General features: G+C 34.1%; 1 protein-coding gene across 1 annotated transcript in view; it reads right to left on the bottom strand.

Annotated features, from left to right (window-relative positions):
* Window positions 1-3,913: 3,913 nt before the first annotated feature.
* The window catches only part of LOC111712458 (serine-rich adhesin for platelets), a 65,565-nt gene continuing 49,824 nt past the window's right edge, over window positions 3,914-19,654 (bottom strand). Inside the window, exons 32-50 of the mRNA XM_023487069.1 lie at window positions 19,093-19,201; window positions 18,183-18,540; window positions 17,825-17,918; window positions 16,688-16,885; window positions 16,526-16,586; window positions 15,235-15,414; window positions 14,699-14,851; window positions 12,130-12,348; window positions 11,160-11,245; window positions 10,373-10,470; window positions 8,687-9,003; window positions 8,144-8,257; window positions 7,791-7,940; window positions 7,198-7,312; window positions 6,724-6,930; window positions 6,323-6,592; window positions 5,895-6,088; window positions 5,365-5,508; window positions 3,914-4,736 (exon numbers count right to left, since the gene is read on the bottom strand). Of these exons, the coding sequence (XP_023342837.1) occupies window positions 4,650-4,736; window positions 5,365-5,508; window positions 5,895-6,088; window positions 6,323-6,592; window positions 6,724-6,930; window positions 7,198-7,312; window positions 7,791-7,940; window positions 8,144-8,257; window positions 8,687-9,003; window positions 10,373-10,470; window positions 11,160-11,245; window positions 12,130-12,348; window positions 14,699-14,851; window positions 15,235-15,414; window positions 16,526-16,586; window positions 16,688-16,885; window positions 17,825-17,918; window positions 18,183-18,540; window positions 19,093-19,201 (3,154 nt within the window). The 3' untranslated portion in view covers window positions 3,914-4,649. The remainder of the gene's footprint in view (window positions 4,737-5,364; window positions 5,509-5,894; window positions 6,089-6,322; window positions 6,593-6,723; window positions 6,931-7,197; window positions 7,313-7,790; window positions 7,941-8,143; window positions 8,258-8,686; window positions 9,004-10,372; window positions 10,471-11,159; window positions 11,246-12,129; window positions 12,349-14,698; window positions 14,852-15,234; window positions 15,415-16,525; window positions 16,587-16,687; window positions 16,886-17,824; window positions 17,919-18,182; window positions 18,541-19,092; window positions 19,202-19,654) is intronic.

The raw sequence follows: 19,654 nt of genomic DNA, 5'->3' as shown, positions 1-19,654 counted from the left end.
GGGGGGGGTGGGGTGTTCTTCGTGTAGATTAGCTCCATAAAACCCCAGCACTAAATTTCAAGTGTAAACTATAGCCATCGGTGAAGCCCAGAAATTCCAAATATTTAATTTCAAGTTTCAATTTTCAGCATGCCTTCCTTCCTGAAAATGTCACAAGAGATTAAATCATACCCCCCACCCCTCCACACCCACAGTGGGGTAGTTTAGGGGGTCAGGGGGAGGGAGAGTGGTTTTTGTCGCAATACTCTTCTTAAAATGCATTTGTCTTGTGTTTCATGGTGAGAATGGACAAAATGAACATATTCTGAATTCCTGATAATCTATTCAATTACAAACATTGCATCAATCAATTCTAACTTGCATTGATTTAAAATGATTTCAATTTAAAATTACTTTTCCAGTTCATATATTTGTCCTTGAATGGATTCTGTAATCCCGCGATATATATTTAAACGTAGTCTTTGTTACATGACAGCGAGCTATTGCGGAAGAAAAGCATATATTTTACTGCAAAAGCACAAGAAAGTACAGCGGTTTTGGAAAAATCTAAATATATAAATAGATTTTAACAGCCATATAGAAAAGATTTAGGGGCACCAGTAGCACGCCAGAACCTTGATTTAGTCAAGAGTAGCGTGTTGAAAAATCCTAATTTAAGAGTTTTCAATGATAAATCAAATACAGGGTTACCCACAAATAGTATAGTAATTCACCCAAATATTGAGTATTTGCCAGCTGACGTAATGGGGGGGGGGGGAAGAGGTGCAGTAGCAGATGTGATGTTTTAAATATTATAATAGAAAAACCGTTTGTAAAAAGATAGACATTTAAAGGAGTACGTATTAAAAAAAGAAGAAGAATGGCATGCGGGATTCACAACGGTACCTAACAGAGGCTAGGATAGATTTAGAAGCTACAACACATCTCTCTAGTTTCCCATCTTCAACCCTGCCATCTTGGCCAACCAGGATCACATTCTCCATGTCCGTCCCAACAAACATATCCTTCTTCTTCTCCTCCTCCTCCTTCTCTGTTCGGTATTTTGGTTCTCCTAGCATCCATTCTACCCTCTCTCCTTCTCGACATAGAATAACCATTTCACTTTTCTGAAATATTATAAAATAAAAGAATTAAAACTCTTTCTACAAAGTGAAATTATATATTCGTATTTATTTTAAATTTTAAAGTAGATTAAGTAAAGTAAAAATTTCTTCATTCAAATTCACAAAATCTTTCTTTTAAAGCTGCTTGAAATAATTGGTAATTTCCAAGAGAACGNCTACCGTGTCCTAGCCGCAGCGCTCGGCCTCTTAGTCTATCCTAGCTCCAGAAATTGTCTTAACCTAGCCTAACCCTAAAATAATAAAAAATAAATAATAATTTTGCTGAAAAATAAGTGGTCATGTACAAAATTGATAGGAGGGGGGGGGGTGTCCAAAAATCGTATACTAAGACGGATCCCAATAATTAATATTTTTACAAGTTATTTATACTTTTATCTTCCGTCAAAAGTAAAATCTCCAAAATAGTAAAATAAACAATCTGAGCTGAAAACTTTAGAATGAGATATTCCTAATCCCGGTTACTTGATCTGAGTATCCAATTTTGATTTACTTCTTAAACCGTTCTTTCTTGGATATTGTAGAGAAAAATCAAGAACAGTTTTTTTTTTTTAAATTAGAGAGTTCCTCCCATTTCTGTATATAATCTTAAATGGCGCGCAAAATTTCAAGTTTATCGGCTTTGTATACTTTGGTTGAATTTTATACACTTTTCAGGATACAAGTACAAGATTTGATTAGTCTCGATATTATGAAAAAGAGAGGATCACGCATTAATCTCGATATCCACCATTCTAAAGTTTTCAGCTCTGTTTTAAAAGTCTAACAAGCCAGGATTTTTAAAAGTAAAATAAAGTTTTGTCTATTTTAATGTTAAATTAAAATCTGTTTCAAATCAATCACATGTTTCAAATATCACATTTTCTTAAATAAATAAACAAAATCTCGTAAAATTGAAATTATTAGTGAAGTGAACTCGTATCTTCTTTCTAAAAGTTAAATAAACTTTCCATTTCGAAATTATTATGCTTTTTTATATGGTCTATTTCATTTCAGAATAAGATTTTCAACCATGAAATATGAATTACAATTATAATGGTAAGAGTTGAGTCTTAAGTTGCCTGTTTTAATATGCAACTTATTATTTATTTTTTTTGGATAACGCTGAAGAAATATTTTCAGATATTCTACAAAAAAACCTAAAACATGGTTCACCGGCTCTTGTTACAAGACGCATTCCGGAGCTACCTGCCTCACGACTATACTACACTAGGGCAAAGCAACAACTGACTGACTGATCTGATCTCATTAACTCATTTCCAGTTCCAGTCTTTCCAATTTGTTGATCCTGGTAGCAAGGACAGAGGAACCCTAAGTTAACCTCTAAAATAAAAAGGACCATCTTTAGCAAAATATTCTTTAAAATAAAAATTACCATCTTCAGCAAAATATTCTTTAAAATAAAAAGGACCATCTTTAGAACAACAGTCCCTCTACTCAAAGAAGGATATGCCAGATTATCAAGTGCACCCTAATCAATAATATAATTTAAAGTGTAAAATTTTTACAATCAAAACCATTGTTTTATACAAAAAAAACACTTATCACTTTTATATAATAAAAAGAGAGAAACAGAGTCCGAATTTAATAATTTAAGCCGCGTCTCAAATCCCCCCAAAACCGGTTTCAATTAAGCGCCGGCTTAAATCTTAAATCATTGAATTCGATTTTAAGCGGAACCAGCCATATTTGAGCCGAGGCTTAAATTTAAGCCGCGGCTCAAATTCTATAAATTCGGCCTCAGGACTAGCTTGATCATTCTTGATCTGACAAAGCTTTTAAAGGTACCGTTGTGAATCTAACATATAATGAGGGTCATTTGGAATAACGTTACTGGGGCACAAATATGCAGGGCTTTACTGACCACTGATGCAGTAGAGAATATAAAAATCAATCTTGAATCTTGAAATCAAGCATTGATCTTCATCTAATGCAGGCATGTGTTTAAATAAAATTCTCTTCTATATCATGTGGTGGTCAAACCCTGCAGGGATTAAGCATTGATCTTCAAATTATTAGTGCCCATATTGGATATCGAGATCAAGCTTTCCAGGCATCAGGACAATTATTATTCGAAATGGATTTGAACCAAGTAACTTCAAATCATAGAGAATAGAATATATTTTAGATGGGAATTTAAAGAATATCTCGGTATGAATTTTTTCAGTACCTTTCAGCCTGAAAGGGAGTTCAAAGTGTACAAATCATGTAAATGTTCACAAATTATATGCAGTAGAGTACATTAATACAGTATGTTCCCTAGACTATCCATTTCAATTTCGAATTTTTTAAAGCTGTTAAATAAACTTTATAAAGAGTTAGGTGAATAAAAACATCATTTGATTTATAGTTATAACGGAAAATCATCGTTTGTAAAGTGAAAGGCATAGAGTCTATGTGAAATGATCATTGGTCAATTATGAAACCAGCCTATTTTATAATTTGGTTTTCTTTAAACATAAATTTTAGATTTTCTATAAAATGATATTCTAGGGCCCAAAAGGTTAAATAGATAAATATGTGAAGTACACCTGCAGTATGGAAACAGTACAACAAAATGGGCGTTTTACACCTTTTTCTAGTAAATTCCCCTCTAATATATATATTCTCTTCTCTTTGCTTCAAATACTTCTCGACTCTTTAGATAGAAATAAAACTATTTTATTCCAATGTTCCTGTGTTACTATCTGATTGCTTCATTATTAACTTTTAAAACAACACAAACTGAATTACAATTTAATCCAGAACATTATTAATTTTTATCTGAAATATAAATAAAAATGAAGACAAAGTGGACAATTGTATAAATATTTAATTAATGCCACGATTACAATGTATTTGTGTTAATAATATTAATTAAGGCAGATTTACAGCGTTAAAATCACAGCTAGGTATCACGGTATTAAGCTTGGGGGTTTGTGTGGTGTTTTCTACCATTTCTACCGGCATCTATAAAAACCGGTTTCTAAGGGTTGTCTTTAACTTTCTCGATAAATCTCATTTGCGCGATTTAAATAAAACTTGGTTCTTTTTATTAAGAGAGAAAACATATTTTTTGAGATTGTTACGTTGATAATTGTACAAAGTAAATTGTAGAGCTTATGTGAAGGGTTGGTCTGTACAGTACGGTTTGTACTGTGTACTGTTTATAACACATCAACATTATAGAATCTGTGTAAAATTAATTTTAAAATTTACAATTTAAATAGGCGTTTACTGTATTTAATTACTGAACAGACTTCTCATAGAATCTTCCTTTTCTGCTTAGTTTGGGTGGCTTCTCGAGGGAATCAATCGTTTTAGAATAAAATCCATGAAAAATAAAGCCGCCATTTTAGGTTGGAAAATGTATAAATAGGTCCAATTATATCTTAAAGGTGCCACATTTTCAGAATAAGCTCCATCATTTTGGAATGGGCGCCATCTTTTTAGAATAGGTGCCACCATCTTGAAATATGCGCTAACATGTTTAAATAGGCGCCACCATCATGTATGAGGCGCTACAAGCTGAGAGTAAGCGCCACCGTTTTAGAATAGGCCAACATCTTTCTTGAGTTCGATTTGTTTCCAGCGCGGTAGAGCTTGGAATTCTTCTTTACTCATCTTAAATTTATCCTAAATAAAAGTTGTTTGAAAATAGAGAATATAGGATTACAGTGGAAGCAGTCGCAGTCGACTGTCAGTTGTTCCTGCCTGCTCCGTAATTCTTGGTTCTAGACTTTTCTGTTGTGTCTCAATGAAATATCTACAAGATATTAAATTATTATTATTATTAACATTCAACCTACAGTCAAAGTATCATGTTCTGTATGCTATGTTACGCAGAGCTTCAACCACTTACCCTTGTCTACATGGGTTTTAGTACGCACCTCTGCCAGGGAAAGGAAAACGGTTTTTATTATTTGTTATTTTAAATACAAAAAGAATCCTACCAAGGGGCGGCTGCTAAAAATAAAAGGAATGGTTGTTTTACAAGTAAAACTTCAATCTTACATAGACATGGCAAATAAGAAATAACTTAAAGTTATCAGTTTTTAATGATATAGCCTTTTTAAACAATGGCAAAGATAATTAGACCATGTAAGTATTCTTAAATAAATTGTAACCTGAACGAAATTCAAACATATAAAATGAGGTTAGCAAATTAATGCCACAATATGTTTCCATTTAAATTTTTTTTATTTTCTCTAGTTTATTAGAAACAGAATTTAAAGTAAAAAAAAATTAATAAATTTTGTATTACCTTAAATGTGTTGCTGGAAAGATAATGTTCTATCCTGGCTGGATCTACTCCAGGAGGGAAGGGTCTCTCTTGTAACTCCATCCAGGAGTATTCAGTCCTGCTCAGTTTCTGATATACATCCTCCAGGCTGCCCTTCTCAACCCACTACAATATATTTATCAGTCCTACTCAATTTCTGATATATATCCTCAACCCACTACGATATATTTAATCAGTCCTGCTCAGTTTCTGATATATATCCTCAACCCACTACAATATATTTTAAACAAAAAAAAACATTTTTTACGTTAAAACTCTGAAAATACTATTTCAAAAGCAAAGTTAACTAAATTATTTTTCTTCTCTTTGATTGCCTAATATAGAGGACAAGAGCAGTAATTGTATTAGAGATAGCGCTTTAACAATTACACTAGATAAACTTGAAATGGGGTTTATTATCAAAATAGTTGATCGAGTACCACAAAAATACAGACTTAGATTTCTGAAATAATCAAATCGAAAGTTATGATCTGATTAACCCCTAGACTAACCTCTGTATTATAGAGTTTAACATCAAGATTAATCTCCCATTGGGGAAAATAGTTGATAAACTCCTGAGGTTCATGTCCAGCCCAGACCAGGAGCAGGTCAACCTCCTTCCTTCCTTCCATTCTCTCAATCTCCTTCTTGTAGTCCAGGATACTAGACATAGCTGCTCGTCTTTCAGCATGCCATCGGACCAAACCTAGAATACAACTAATCAAGAACGATTAAGGACGATAAAAAAACATTTGAGAACCCTTTCATCCCCCCTCCTAAAAAAAAGAGAAATATCATTCTTTAACTTTTCATATTTGTAGGGAAGGGCAGAATAAGATGAAGAGAAAAATTATTCAACAAAAGACCAATTCAACGCATTCGCTTTCGGGGAATAAACTAAATTTGGATCCAAGTTTTAAATTTTTTATTTTATTCCAACCTGAACCAGTATTGTTCCCGCTGGCAGTTCCTTCGCTAGGAATATCTGAGTCAGGTTCCATCCAACCCTGCCATAAATAGATTCTCCGTCCTGTATCCAGCATATACAGTCCAGGTTGCTCCGCGGAGTACAGGGTATCCTGGGAGAAGAGGAGAGGGTTGGGTAAACCTAGTTTCATTTGCTCCGGTAGGTTTTCAACCACCTCGAAACTACCCAGCACGCTAGTCATATGGAACAGACGAGGGGTCACCACCAGGGGAATATCAGAACCTAGAAAAAGTAATACAATAAAACCTCCGAAACAACAGGTAAAAAACTCATTCATATAAGAAGGCTTGGATGTTGGATTTCAACCNAAAATGGTCTTTCTTTGGATTTGTTTTAATTAAAACTTCTCTTACTGAAGAGTTGATTAGTGAGGTTTCTATCTCCTCCTAGAGCAGACCAGAACTCTGAGCTCTCTGATCCATCCTGGAGTGTAGAGAGGGTTGCTGAGTCTCCTAGTCCTAGTTCTCCAGGTAGATGAAGAGCTAGACGTTTACAAACCTCTTCTCCCATCTCCACCTGGTGGGGGGCAGAGTTCCGTCCGATCCATAAATACAATTTACCTAAATACAACAATTATACGTTTTCCATTATGTATTTCTAGTTAATCAATATTAAAAAATAATGACGAAAGAAATATTAATTATAATAATAATAATAAAAATTATATATGAAATACATATATATATATAAAAATAATAACGATAAGTGATAATAATGCCCTTAACAATTAGAATACCTAGGGCTAAACAAAAACAAACAAAAAAGCAATAACGACCCAGACAACAAAACAAAACTAACATTGAGGATAAATTAATTAAATGAAATACCTCGTCTGCAGAGAACGAAAACTCCTTGAGATCTGAGATTCTTCCAGGAGCATTCAATCTCCTTAAGATAAGTCTCATTCCACTCCTGTCCGCGAACCAGGAACAACCGCCACTCCTTCAGATAAAACAGAAAATTTAAAAACATTTTTTGCTTTTTTGGCAGAATTCTTGATTATTATGAAAACTCTGGACCCCCGACCTCTCTATTCCAACAACCCCATGTGTACACTTTTCCAAGTCAGGTGGGGCTAAGATAGTTAGTTATTTTCTGAGATTGTTGTTTTGCAAAGGGGGGTTGGTGGGAGGTTTTAATATTTTAGTTTATAAGAATCTATCAATACTTAAGATTATCTAGAAACTCTTGAAATCTACTTATTAAAAACTTTTTGTAAATAAAATCAAATAAAAAATGTGAGGGTTTGCCAACAGCATCCAAGTTTCCGAATCAAGTTTTAAGTCCTTCATGAACATTGGTTTTTCAGCTTGAACATTTTCTATAAAAAAAAGTAAAAAACTGTTCGTTTTAAAGGGTTCAGTTAGAGTGGAGCATAATTTTAAATTCGTTGACAGTCTATCAAGTGATAATGGTTTACCTTAAAGTTACGCTCTCCCCTCCTCCCCTTGTATATGATCATATTCCCTGAGAAGAGAGAGAGAAATGCCGCGTGTTCATTTCCTTCCTGAACCCTCAGCTGGGGACCCTTCTCACTATCCAGTTCAACAGTTTGCAGGGCAGACGCTCCCTGAATAAAAATAGTTTTTTGGTCAGTTTTTTTAAATCTAATAAAAATTCTCGAAAAATAGTAAAATTAAGCAAATTAAGCAAATTAAGCAAAATGTTGACGCTGCACAACGAATCGATTCGAATTGGTTGAATGGTCTCTTTCAATGGAGGATAAATAAAATTACGTTTACAGTTCCAAAAATATATTATTTCTGTTATTACCTGGAGTGATATTTTACTGTCCTCCCCCTGCCAGAAGAAGTAAGCACAACGATCTCTACCAACAGCGCTGTACTTGGAGGCTCCTCCCTTCAGGTTCCGTCCGGTCAACGCAACCTAAACCAATTCTTTTAGGGGACTGTTACAGAGATATTTCAAGAATATTCTACAGATTTGACAACTTATTTATCCATATAGATGTTTGGTATTTTCCCAAGGATAACTTCCCAAATGACAATTTCCCAATTGTGACAACTTCCCAACTGTGCAATTTCCCAAAAGTTAGGTTAGGCCTTCTCAGGGCCGAGCGCTCCGTCTGAAACATGCAAGGGGCCAAGCGCTGAGGCTAGGATAGACTTGGAAAATTACACATTTGGGAAGTTGCCACGAAGTAAAAAACATTTGGGATGTGCCACTTGGGAAAATGTCTTTGGGAAAGTAGCTAACATCATGCAATATGCAAGCAAGACACCTGGCCGCTATCTTATTTAAGTTTTCAAAAGAAAAATTATAAAATTTTGACCTGGTCTAGTGAAGAATATATACCTTATATTTCCAGCGCACTACATAAGTATCCTGAGAATGAAACTGTCCACTAAATGATTCAGGAAGAGGACGAGAATCATTCTCTTCTACATACCAACATTTTACCCCCAGGGTCTCAACTATATACTGCCTTCGCTCCTCGGTATCATAGAACTCACGGCCTCGACCCAGGTGGGATCCTTCAAGCTGGAGGTCGGGGTCCAACCTCTCGAGGTTGGAGATCATGTCCCCGGTCCAACCGGCAAGGTCGGCCCAGGCCCAGCTTGGAGGGGTGTTCACATCAACGTCTTCTTTCTCCTTTCCGTTTGCGGACTTTCCTGACCAAATATGACTTTTTAAAATATATAGCTCATGTTTAGTTAGACGACTTTACAATTTAATTTTAAAAATATGATTATTCCAAATTCCAAAATGTGGTCTGACTTTTTTGTGCGTTAAAATTACCAGATATGTAAAGTCGTCTGAAATAACTGTCAATAAATTCTGACTGTATATTTGCGGATAACATAAGAACAAGAAAAATTCCAAATTGAGTATTTTTTTAAGATTAAAATCATGTCTGGAATATTAAAGGGAGTGTTCGCAAAAATGAAAGGGGGTATAGGCTTAATGCGATAAAAAGGCGCCTTTGATCGCTACTAATCTTACTTCTATCTGTTAAAATTGTTAAAGACGTCTCATACCGAATAACTTAGCCTCCATACAAATTGAGAAAATTGCAACATACGACTTAGACCGTAAAAAATCAATTTATTTTCAAACAAATCATTCAGATATTACAACCTATAGTCATCGATTATCTTTCGCCACATTTGTATATAGTTTATATTTTATAATATTTTTGATTTCGTTTTTTAAAGATATTTCTCTGGCGCTGGATTTTCGAACATTCCTGGAAAATATGAAAATGTCGTCTTAATTATGAAAAATCCTCGAAAAAGGAATAAAAGTAACTATCAGATGATAAAAAATAGAAAATATCATGAAATATCAACTAAATACGAATGCGTCGAAAAATTATCGATGATTATTGGTTGTAAATGATTTGTTTGGAATTAAATTGATTTTTTTACGATCCGAGTTACATGTTGCAACTTTCTGCATTTGTATTGACGTTACGTTCTTCGGTATAAGTCGGTTTTAACAATTTGCTCCTTATAGACGCAACAGATAGAAGTAAGATTAGCAGCGATCAAAAGCGATTATTTTTTTGCATTAAGCCTATACCCCCTTTCATTTTTCCCGAACACTCCCTTTAAACTAAAACAAAATTTGAATCAATACTAAGAAACAGTGCGAGTTTGGTACACGATGTTAACGCAGACTTCATACAACAAAATTTTAAAAACAAATAAAATGTGCTTAATGTTAATGTTTTTTCCCGTTTTAAACCAAAAATGGAATTTTATGAATTAGTAATAAGTATTTGAACCAAGAACGGAAGAATAAGATTTATTTTCTTATTCTAACAACAGTTCACAATTCGACTCAAACTTGTTTAGTAGTTCTGACCTTGAATTGGTCTTTTGGAAATGAAATAATTTAATATTCTAATCACGATATAAAATCAAATCAAGCAGTACTTTTGAGCTTAAGCCGATAGTTAAACTGGGTTATTAAATATACCAGTTGGAATTAAATAAACTGCATTTATAAATGTTCAACTCTGAAAGGAACTGCACTAACCTATAACTCTAGTTTTATCTGGCCAGTCTGTGAATTTCTCTCTGAAGAGAATGGTTTCCATATTAGAGTTGATACGTCCCAGGATAGTCCAATCCGGCCTGATAATATACTTTTAACATTAAAAAAACTCCTAAAACTTCTTAACGGAACTGCAGTCGTAATTCTAAGCAACCTTTTTTATAAAGTGGCATGTCTCACTGACAGATACAGATAAATGAGATATCCATTTTTTAGCTTGAAATTTATTATTTGCTTCTTACATTTATGTAAGATACAAGTTATAGCGGGCACAGTGAATCAGACATGCCACCTTAAATTAAGTTGGTAAAGCACAATTATAAAAAATGATATACTATAAAAATTATCCAATACTAAATTCTCAGTTCAACTACCACCATACATTGCCGATCACTCCCTTTTAAAAGGGGGGGGGGGGGTAGCAAGTTTTATTCGAAAGAAGCGATTAAAGACATAATCAAGTTTATAAACCTGGAAAAAAAAGTTTTTAAATCTTCAAAGTATTTTTACAGTTCCAAAACCAACATTAAATCTATGAAAAATGTAATCTAAATGAAACATAATGAAATAAAAAAATAATTTCCTCTAACCCCCATCCATCACCACCTACCCGCTTTGAACTAACCTAACATAACCTTTTTTAAAATCTAGTATTTAATTTAAAATGTAAGTCGGAAAACTCTTGAATCAGAAAACCTTAGGTCAGAAAACCTATGTAGGTCAGTTTCTTCTAGGTCGGTTGAGCCGAGTTCAAGATCGCATTTTTTACCTTGAGTTGACGATCATATCCCGATGAACCCCGTAAACCGGATTGAGGTTACATCCTTCATAATTCCAACCTGAGCTCCATAGCTCCTACAGTGTTTATTAGATACTTACAATTCAAGAAATAAAGGAACTGTTCTCAAATTTTGTACTCTAAGTTTAAAAAAAAATTATTGTGGATAAATCCTTTAAAGGGTTTATAAGTGAGCCTCTATTCAAAGATGGAGGGTCACTTGGAATTACACTGAAGTCCTTGTAATATATTTTTAGTTTTGCGTTTAATAACTTGAAGATACTTTAATTAATCTGTGAAAATATATTAATTTTAATTGTATCTGATCCAAGGTTGCAGCGCTCATATTACACATTATTTTGTTAATTGATTCTTTTATCAGTGCTGGAAACTTTTGAAAGCTGAAAACTTATTTGAAGTGATTTTTTTTTAATTAAAGTTGTTTATTGAGCCTCGTGGATTGATCTTAACCGACTCACAAGTTTCCTTCTTCTAACAATGAAATCATCCAAACTGATCTATAAAATCCAAAAGTAAACGACTTCCCATCAAAATAAAAGAACAATTAATTGATAAATATATAAATGAAACTATTACCGATCCAAATCTCTTTTTCATGTTTAACCTAGGTTTTCCTTTCTACTTTATTTATAATTACTTTCGGTCAAGGTTATTGGGATTATTTTCACAATTAAAGCATATTACATAAGGGGAGTATCAATTTTAAAAATTACCAACTCCCGGCGATTAAAACCCTGAATAAAATCATTCCTAACTTATAAAAGGGGGCGGGAAATTATAAAAATACCCCTGCATTACAAAATGTAACCGCCTTCAGGCTTTTAAAGGTTCTACAATCTACATACAATTTATGAAAATTCAGTTCAGTTATTATGGCGTTTTTTCTTATGAAAATAAACAACTTAAAAATAAATATCTGTCTTAATAGTCTAATATATCCCTGAGCTAGCCTAGCTCCGACCTTCCTGGCCTCGAAGCTCGCGTTCTTCCCGCTGTATGCGTACACCTCGCTCCCGAAGTCGAAGACGAGAACCTTGGCTGGGTCGAGGAGGGAGTAGCGAGGGGGTAGACCCCAGTGCTCTTCTATAGGAACCAGCTCATCGGTCAACATGTTCACCTCGTACACACAGCTAGCATCTACTATACTCTGCTCATAATCCTAAACAATATAATAACATTAGAAACATGAAATAAAAACAGAAAACTGTAAAAATATAAGGTTTTCCAATTTCTTAATTTTCTATCTAATAAGTATATTTTTCATTTTCTTACAATTATTTAAAGTCTAAATCTTTGTCTTAGATCTTAGCTTATCAGTGTCTCATTCATTTTAACTTATAAAAACTCGAGTGTTGCAATAAACAGTGAAGAATATTCTACCCTGTTCTAACTAGCTATTAGGATTAAATTTGAACTATAAATCCTGAGCACGAAATTGTTCCTACACCTGATATCTCTGTGTATTACAAGGATCTACAGATATCCAGGAATTTAAGACTTTGGGTCTTTGGATGATGAACAGTCGAATTAATAAAGAGACTGCTAGCGATTTTCTCTAAATGACCCTTTAACTGGAGATATATAATTATGGATAGAAAGATAGAGAGGGGAACCAATGGGTTAAATGCCCGCACACCACGAGCACAATTTAAACTGCATCCTTGTTAGTGAGCGGGCGCGCTAACATGATTAGTTTAAACCATAAGTACGAAAGGAGAGAAGAAGGAATAGGGGAGGGGGGGGTAGATAATGGAGGTAGGAGAAGGAGGAGGAGGGTAGGTGAATTTTCTAAGAAACTTTAGTTGAAAAAATCGGGAAAATTTTCACTTGGGCAAAACTTCAGAGATGGACCATTTATCTTGCAAGGAGAGAATCAGCTTAACTTAATCCGACCATTAAAAGTTATCAGCTTCACGTTTACACTAGATTGATAAAATGAAAGCTAAGTTTGATATTTATAACGTGAACAATGATTGTTTTAGATGAGGATTAAGAATTGGATTTGTGGCTGCAGATTAAGATTTTGTGGTGACCAAGGAAGATTTGATACAGGAAATGAGGAAAGGGGGGGGGAGGGTTCTTTTGAACCATCCCCGGGGGAAGGGGGAATCTGAAGAACTTTTTTTTTCAAATTCTTATTTTTTTGTTTAAATATCTAACGTAGATATTAAATAGAGAGATAAAAAAATTTCTACAAAAATTGACCTAACATTTAAATCAACCAAACTTATATGAAGCAATTCTACCAATTTATTCTTTCTCATCACTCTAAAACTTTAAAAAATAGATTTTATTCAGTTACCATGCTTGGTGGTAATCATAGAAAAGTGGATCTGAACCTAACAAGCATGTTAAATTGAAACATGTGTATCTAATGTTTAAAATATTCTTCTTATGACGCTTTACGCACGGTAATACCACCTTGACGCATATTTCAATGATAAATGCAGAATGCTCCTGACACGGAACCAACAAAAAGATCAATTTGAAATGTAAATTCAGCTTTTTATTCAACAAGGTAATTTTCGTGTTCCAACTGACATGTTAATTTAATAGATAGACCATTTTACCTTTACGCAGTCTGCGTACAGGCACCACAAGCCATTAATACGCAAATAAGTAAAAATAGGAGAGGAGGGGGGGGGGGAATAATCAGACTAAAAAAGTAGAAAACAGATGGAAAAATCCGAGACCAAAAATATTTGTGGATTCAATGGTCAACAAAGTAGAACCAAAATAAATAAATTTATTGTATAATGTATGTGTAATGTGTATAATGAAATATTGATGAATGGATTAACAGAATGTACGCTAATAAGATTTCCAGTTATAAGATGATCTTTGCGCATTTTAGATTGATTTTGCGTATTCTAGATGCTGCTAGTCAATTTCAAATTATATATGTATATTCAAGATTATTTTTGCGTATTCTATATGCAGATTGTGTTCAAGATCAGAGCGTGCGGCGCACTTTAGAAAATATTTGCGTACTGTACTAAGTGGTACTCCCTGTACTAAGTGTACTAAGTGGTACTCCCTGTACTAAGTGACAAGGACTAGGATGATGTGTTATGTTTTCTGGTACTCCCTATACACAGTGTCAAGGATTAGGACGGTTCATGTTTCCAGGTACACCTATAATAAGTGTCAAGGACTAGAATGTCATGTTTTCTGGTACTCCCTATACTAAGTGTGAAGGACTGGGATTGGTCATTATATCTGAAACACTCTGTACTTTATGTAGAACTAAGATGGACAAGAATGGTTTTATATTTCCTATCTTGGCCTCCCCTCATTAAACAAGCCTTTTTAATTCTTAAAACATGTGAAGCTCATAAAACTGTAGAATAGGAAGACAACTAAAGGACTAAAACATGAAACACAGCAATTGATTAGTGTTCAGTGTACACAGACCCATTTTCCTTATTTTCATTCTACTCAAACATTCAACTTTATATACAATGTCATTTTCCTATTCCACAGTTTTATAGGTCTCATTGAATCCTTACCTCGTCCTCCTCTGAAGGTCCTGCCCCCCTGGCCTCGAAACTGTCCTCTGATCCTGTGAGAACACTACAGAACCTCCGATACTCCCTAGAGCAGTGAACCAGCTTCTCCTCTTCTATAGTCTGCACTCTAGATCCTCCTTTACACCCCAGATCCTGAACAAATCAATAGGTCATCAATCAATCAATCGTTAAATCAAAAAGTCATCATTAGAACCCGCCCAAACAAAAACAACTATCACTTTCGTCTAACATTCATAGAATAGAGTTTAAAGATTAAATTTTTTTTACTGGGATAGAAATGTAAGTTTTTATGTACTTAGAACTATCCCTGAGATTTGAAGAACGAATATCAAAAAGTAGTTGAATTTACCATTTCGAGCAAAACAAATTTTCTCGGGCCTACTTAATTCGAATACTGGTTATTTGTTCATTACCACTCAATTTTAACGCTTTTAATGTTTGATAATAATGATGATAATAATAATAACAATTATAACAATAAAATGATTATAACGATAATGTTTTACTATAATTACCTTCTTCTGAATGATAGTGAGAGCGACCTCTGCGGACCTAGATCTCTCGATCACGTTAGAGAACTTCCCCTGCCAGTTGAAGACCTCCTTCCCTGTCACCAGGATATAACAGTCCCCGGAGTTAATGGACGCTGCCACTGGTTCAACCAGTCTACACTGACAAAACCGTCGGCCTTTCACCTGAAATCAAATCAAATCAAATCACATCACATCAAATCAAATCAAATCAAATCACATCACATCACATCACATCACATCACATCACATCACATCACATCACATCACATCACATCACATCACATCACATCAAATCACATCAAATCAGGAACGTCCTAAGACCACACTCCAATCCCAAATGAATTTACAAAGAGACTGAAATAAGGTTTCTATAGTTTGCAATCGCACAGACTAAAGTCTTAGATTTTGTTAAAAAATGACTTACTTCTTTTTTACTTTTAGAATAATAAATTTCAGTATAGTTAAAAAGTAATTATTTAGTGAGTACATATTTCCCCTCATATATACCCAAGAATGAGATTTTACTAACGATCTGTAATGAATAGATATAATGAGATCGCACAAGTGGGTAACCCTGTAAAGATATATGTATATATAAGAAAATATATTCTAATCTTATTGAGACATTTTGGTAAAAAAGTTTTCGGAAGCAATGATATTGAAGAAGCATCCATCGCGGTTCTAAATAAAAGGTACAATAAATGAATTTACCCCTTAAATAATTGTTGGTCACATAGGATGCAATTAACGATGATGTAGAGTATATTCGATTTACAATCGTCATCATTTAGCTTGAGAGAAATGTCATTTAAACAAACATAAAAAATCGTTTGAAAACCTTGCTTTAATACAACGGATTAACAGTTTTTGTGAACGTCTAGAGATCAAATCAGAGGTAAATACAGTCTTTAAACACTTTTTCCTTTAAAATATTTAGGACGTATTTTTAAGTCAACCTTTCAGAAATTTAAACTTGTAGCAATTGTACAACGTACATTGTACAATTACATATTCAAAGCGTACATACAGTTGTTGGCGTTTATATTAATACAATGAAGGCGACTTTTTTATTTAGGAATTGGTTTCTAACAAAAATGTTTGATGTTGCAAGTTTACAAGTAACAAAGTGAAGCTGTTAATTGACAACTTCTCCAAGTTTCCATATATTTTATATGTATCTATGCTGTCTTAAATCTTGCTATAAATCAAAAATTGAAATCTAAACTTGTCGTCATTGTAATGATATAAACGACGACGACTGTATATTACATACCTGTATCAGCATTTTTCCTTTGTAGGGTTGCATATTCTGATTAATCAGCAGTTTATCCTTCCTAACAAAAACAAGAAACATGAAGTAAAAAAAGAAATATTGTTAAAAAGCGCGTTAAAAAATTATAATTTTAATTTTTTTTATTTGATAGCTAGCTTTTACCTTAGCTGTACTGACGTAAAATCCTCTGTACTTGCGAGCCCAGCGAGTGCTTCAGCTGCCAGGTGACTATGTTTACTAGAGCGGTCAACCTTGTTCATGTTCTCCTTGTTCTCTTGGTACTTAAGATCCTCCTCCCTGGTGACTAGGTCCTGCCTAGCCAACAGGTTCTTCACGGGGTTCCGGCTCCCCCTTGTCCGCCTACTCTCAACAGAGCCAGGATCAGATTATTTTCAACAATTTTAAAAATAAATCCTGGGGGCCGAATTTAATTAATTAGAGCTACGTTGCTGAACTACCAACTGTCGGTTCAAATTAGAACCAACCGATTCAAAGTTAATAATTCAGGAAGGTTATGAATCGGTGATTGTACCAGCGGCCCCGTAAATTCATTAATTTGGATCCCGGGAACCTTTAAAGCAAAGGTTTTCTCAAGCAAAGGTTTAGCTCATCTCCATCCCCCCCCCCTCTGAATTTCTGGTGGAAACGTGATCAAAATATGCATTTAGGAAGTCTTAAAGGATCTTAAGACGTAATCTAAAGTGTTCCTCCATTTATAGAGTGTCATGTAAAATTCCCTACGGTACCCTTTAAACCTACATCTGAGTAACAAGTGTTAAATTCTAACAATGACGTCCCAGCCCTTTATGAAAGAAGATGCTGAGTGGTGGACTGGATACGGAAAGAGATGAATAAAATGCAGTTTAGACAAATTGAATTTAAAATCAAATTATACAGTTCTCCCGGAATTCGAATCAATTGAAATCCAGCTCAACTCCAAGGATGTAAGTGGGTGGGGGGGGGGGGGGGGGGGACATCAATTCGGAAATAAATTTCATCTGTCAGCCGTAAAACATATTAAGCCCAAGTCCAACCTAACCCCATTTCCTGGCCTTTAACTGGTAAAATTTCGAATTTTAACAAATAAGAAAATAATTCAGATAATTTCATTTTTTTAAAATTATCCAGCTTTTGTCGCAAAAAGGTTACTGTTACGGTTATAAGAGTTAAGATATCTTGTCTGTCTGTGTATTCTATGAGAAGAACCTTCTGTACTTAGAGGGTTAGTATCGAAGTCATAATAGAAAATTCAAGGTTGATAAAAGATCCAAATATTTTATTTTGATCTGGTTTTGTTTCCTGGGAGGTTGAACTGTTTTTCTTGAGAGAAGGGTTGGTTTATAATTATTTATTCTCTCCTCGTCAAAATCTATTTCCTCCTCCTCATCTATACCTAAAATATATATACTTCAATATATTGTAAATAAATAATTCACGGCGCTTCGTGCTTATTTTTAACTGCCAACAATTTTAGGTTTTAAATGTTGCTTTTCAAGCCACCATGTTTTTATTTTGTAAGACTAAAATGTCGCAAATTTTCAGATTTGAAAAAGGATTCGATCAATATCCTTTTTTGCTACCTGTGCATTAATATGAATCTTTGATAGAACCAAAAAAGAAGTAATTTAAAAAAAAAAGTTAATTTGATGTATATTACCTTGGAACTGTATCTCCGGACTAGGAGGAGTAGGACTAGGGAATACAGGACTATGCTCCCCGGATACCTTTCTCAAGGAACTAGATCTATTCAAACCGGAACCAGTCCCTTTATTATTCACATTTTCACTGTGAACAAACAATGAGACGGGGCGGGCCCTGACTGGAGTATTGGATCCCTTGAAGATCGTCATCGTCGGGGTCCGCCGCTCCCGCTCCACAGTCTTTACTTTGTTTACATTGGCGTTTACAGGTGTAGAAACAGGTTCTGGTGTACGGAGCCTAGAATCTCCAGACATAACGGATTTATCTAGTTTTTCACGCTCCATCTTACCCTCCACTGTGAACTTTTTTGTGTCCTAAAAAAAAAATCTTGCTTTAAGCATAATTTTGACAGCATTCTTTTCACCTTCCTTCAGCAACAGAACATGTTTGACAATTTTAAAATAACAATTTTCTGATAATTATTCGAAAGAAGCAAAAAATGTTTGATAAAAAATTCAGTGGAATGTTAAATGTTAAATCTAAAAATTTTCTGATGTATTATTTCATGTGAAACATGGCATTTAATCATAATATTGGTGGAAGCATATGTAAAAGAAAATTAAGTGCTTGATAAGTAAGGATCAAAAATAAAATCAGTGTTATCAATTTATTTAAAAAATAACTTTTTAATAGTTAAATCGTTCTCTTAAGTGACCCACCACGTACATATGGCAATGCCCGATTTACAACAGTATATTAAGCTTAGTATCTTTGTCTAATCAAGTATGGAAAAGTTCAAAATTAAACGCTTATAAACGTTATTTTCCACGTTTTAGATTAGATAAAGCACCGTTGTGAATCGGGCATTGCCATCTTTGAAGTCTCACTTACAGTCCCTTTAAAGATTTCCATTAAAAATTCACTACCTTGACCTCAACCTTCTTCTGCCAGTTCCCCTGGGCCTCGTTGAGTTTACTCATCCTGTCCATCAAGCTGACCGGTCGAGCTGCTGCAGCTGATCCCTGGATTATCATTATTATTGATGTTATCATTCATTATCAAATTTTTTTAATGAAGGTCTATATGTTTGCAGGTACAGTGGTCGGTGTTTATATCAATACAATAAAGGCGACTTTTTTATTCAAGTTTTGATTTCTAACTAGGTTTTTATTCAAGTTTTGATTTCTAACTAGGTTTTTATTCAAGTTTTGATTTCTAACTAGGTTTTTATTCAAGTTTTGATTTCTAACTAGGTTTTTATTCAAGTTTTGATTTCTAACTAGGTTTTTCGAATAACAAGTTTACAGGTAAACAATGAGAAGCTGCTAATTTACAGTTTATCTTAGTTTCCAAGTTTATGTGTATATCCATGCTGGTTAAAAGCTTGGTAGAAATCAAAATTTTTTTTATCAAAAGTTGTTTTTATTGTATTGATATATACGACGATGACTATATGAAATTTAATTGCAGGAAGGGTTTTTTAAAACC

Source organism: Eurytemora carolleeae, unplaced genomic scaffold (assembly GCF_000591075.1).
Source record: "Eurytemora carolleeae unplaced genomic scaffold, Eaff_2.0 scaffold1281, whole genome shotgun sequence".
Taxonomy (NCBI): Eukaryota; Metazoa; Arthropoda; class Copepoda; order Calanoida; family Temoridae; genus Eurytemora; species Eurytemora carolleeae.
The sequence above is the reverse complement of the archived record's forward strand: the minus strand, read 5'-3'. Positions and strand labels throughout refer to the sequence as shown.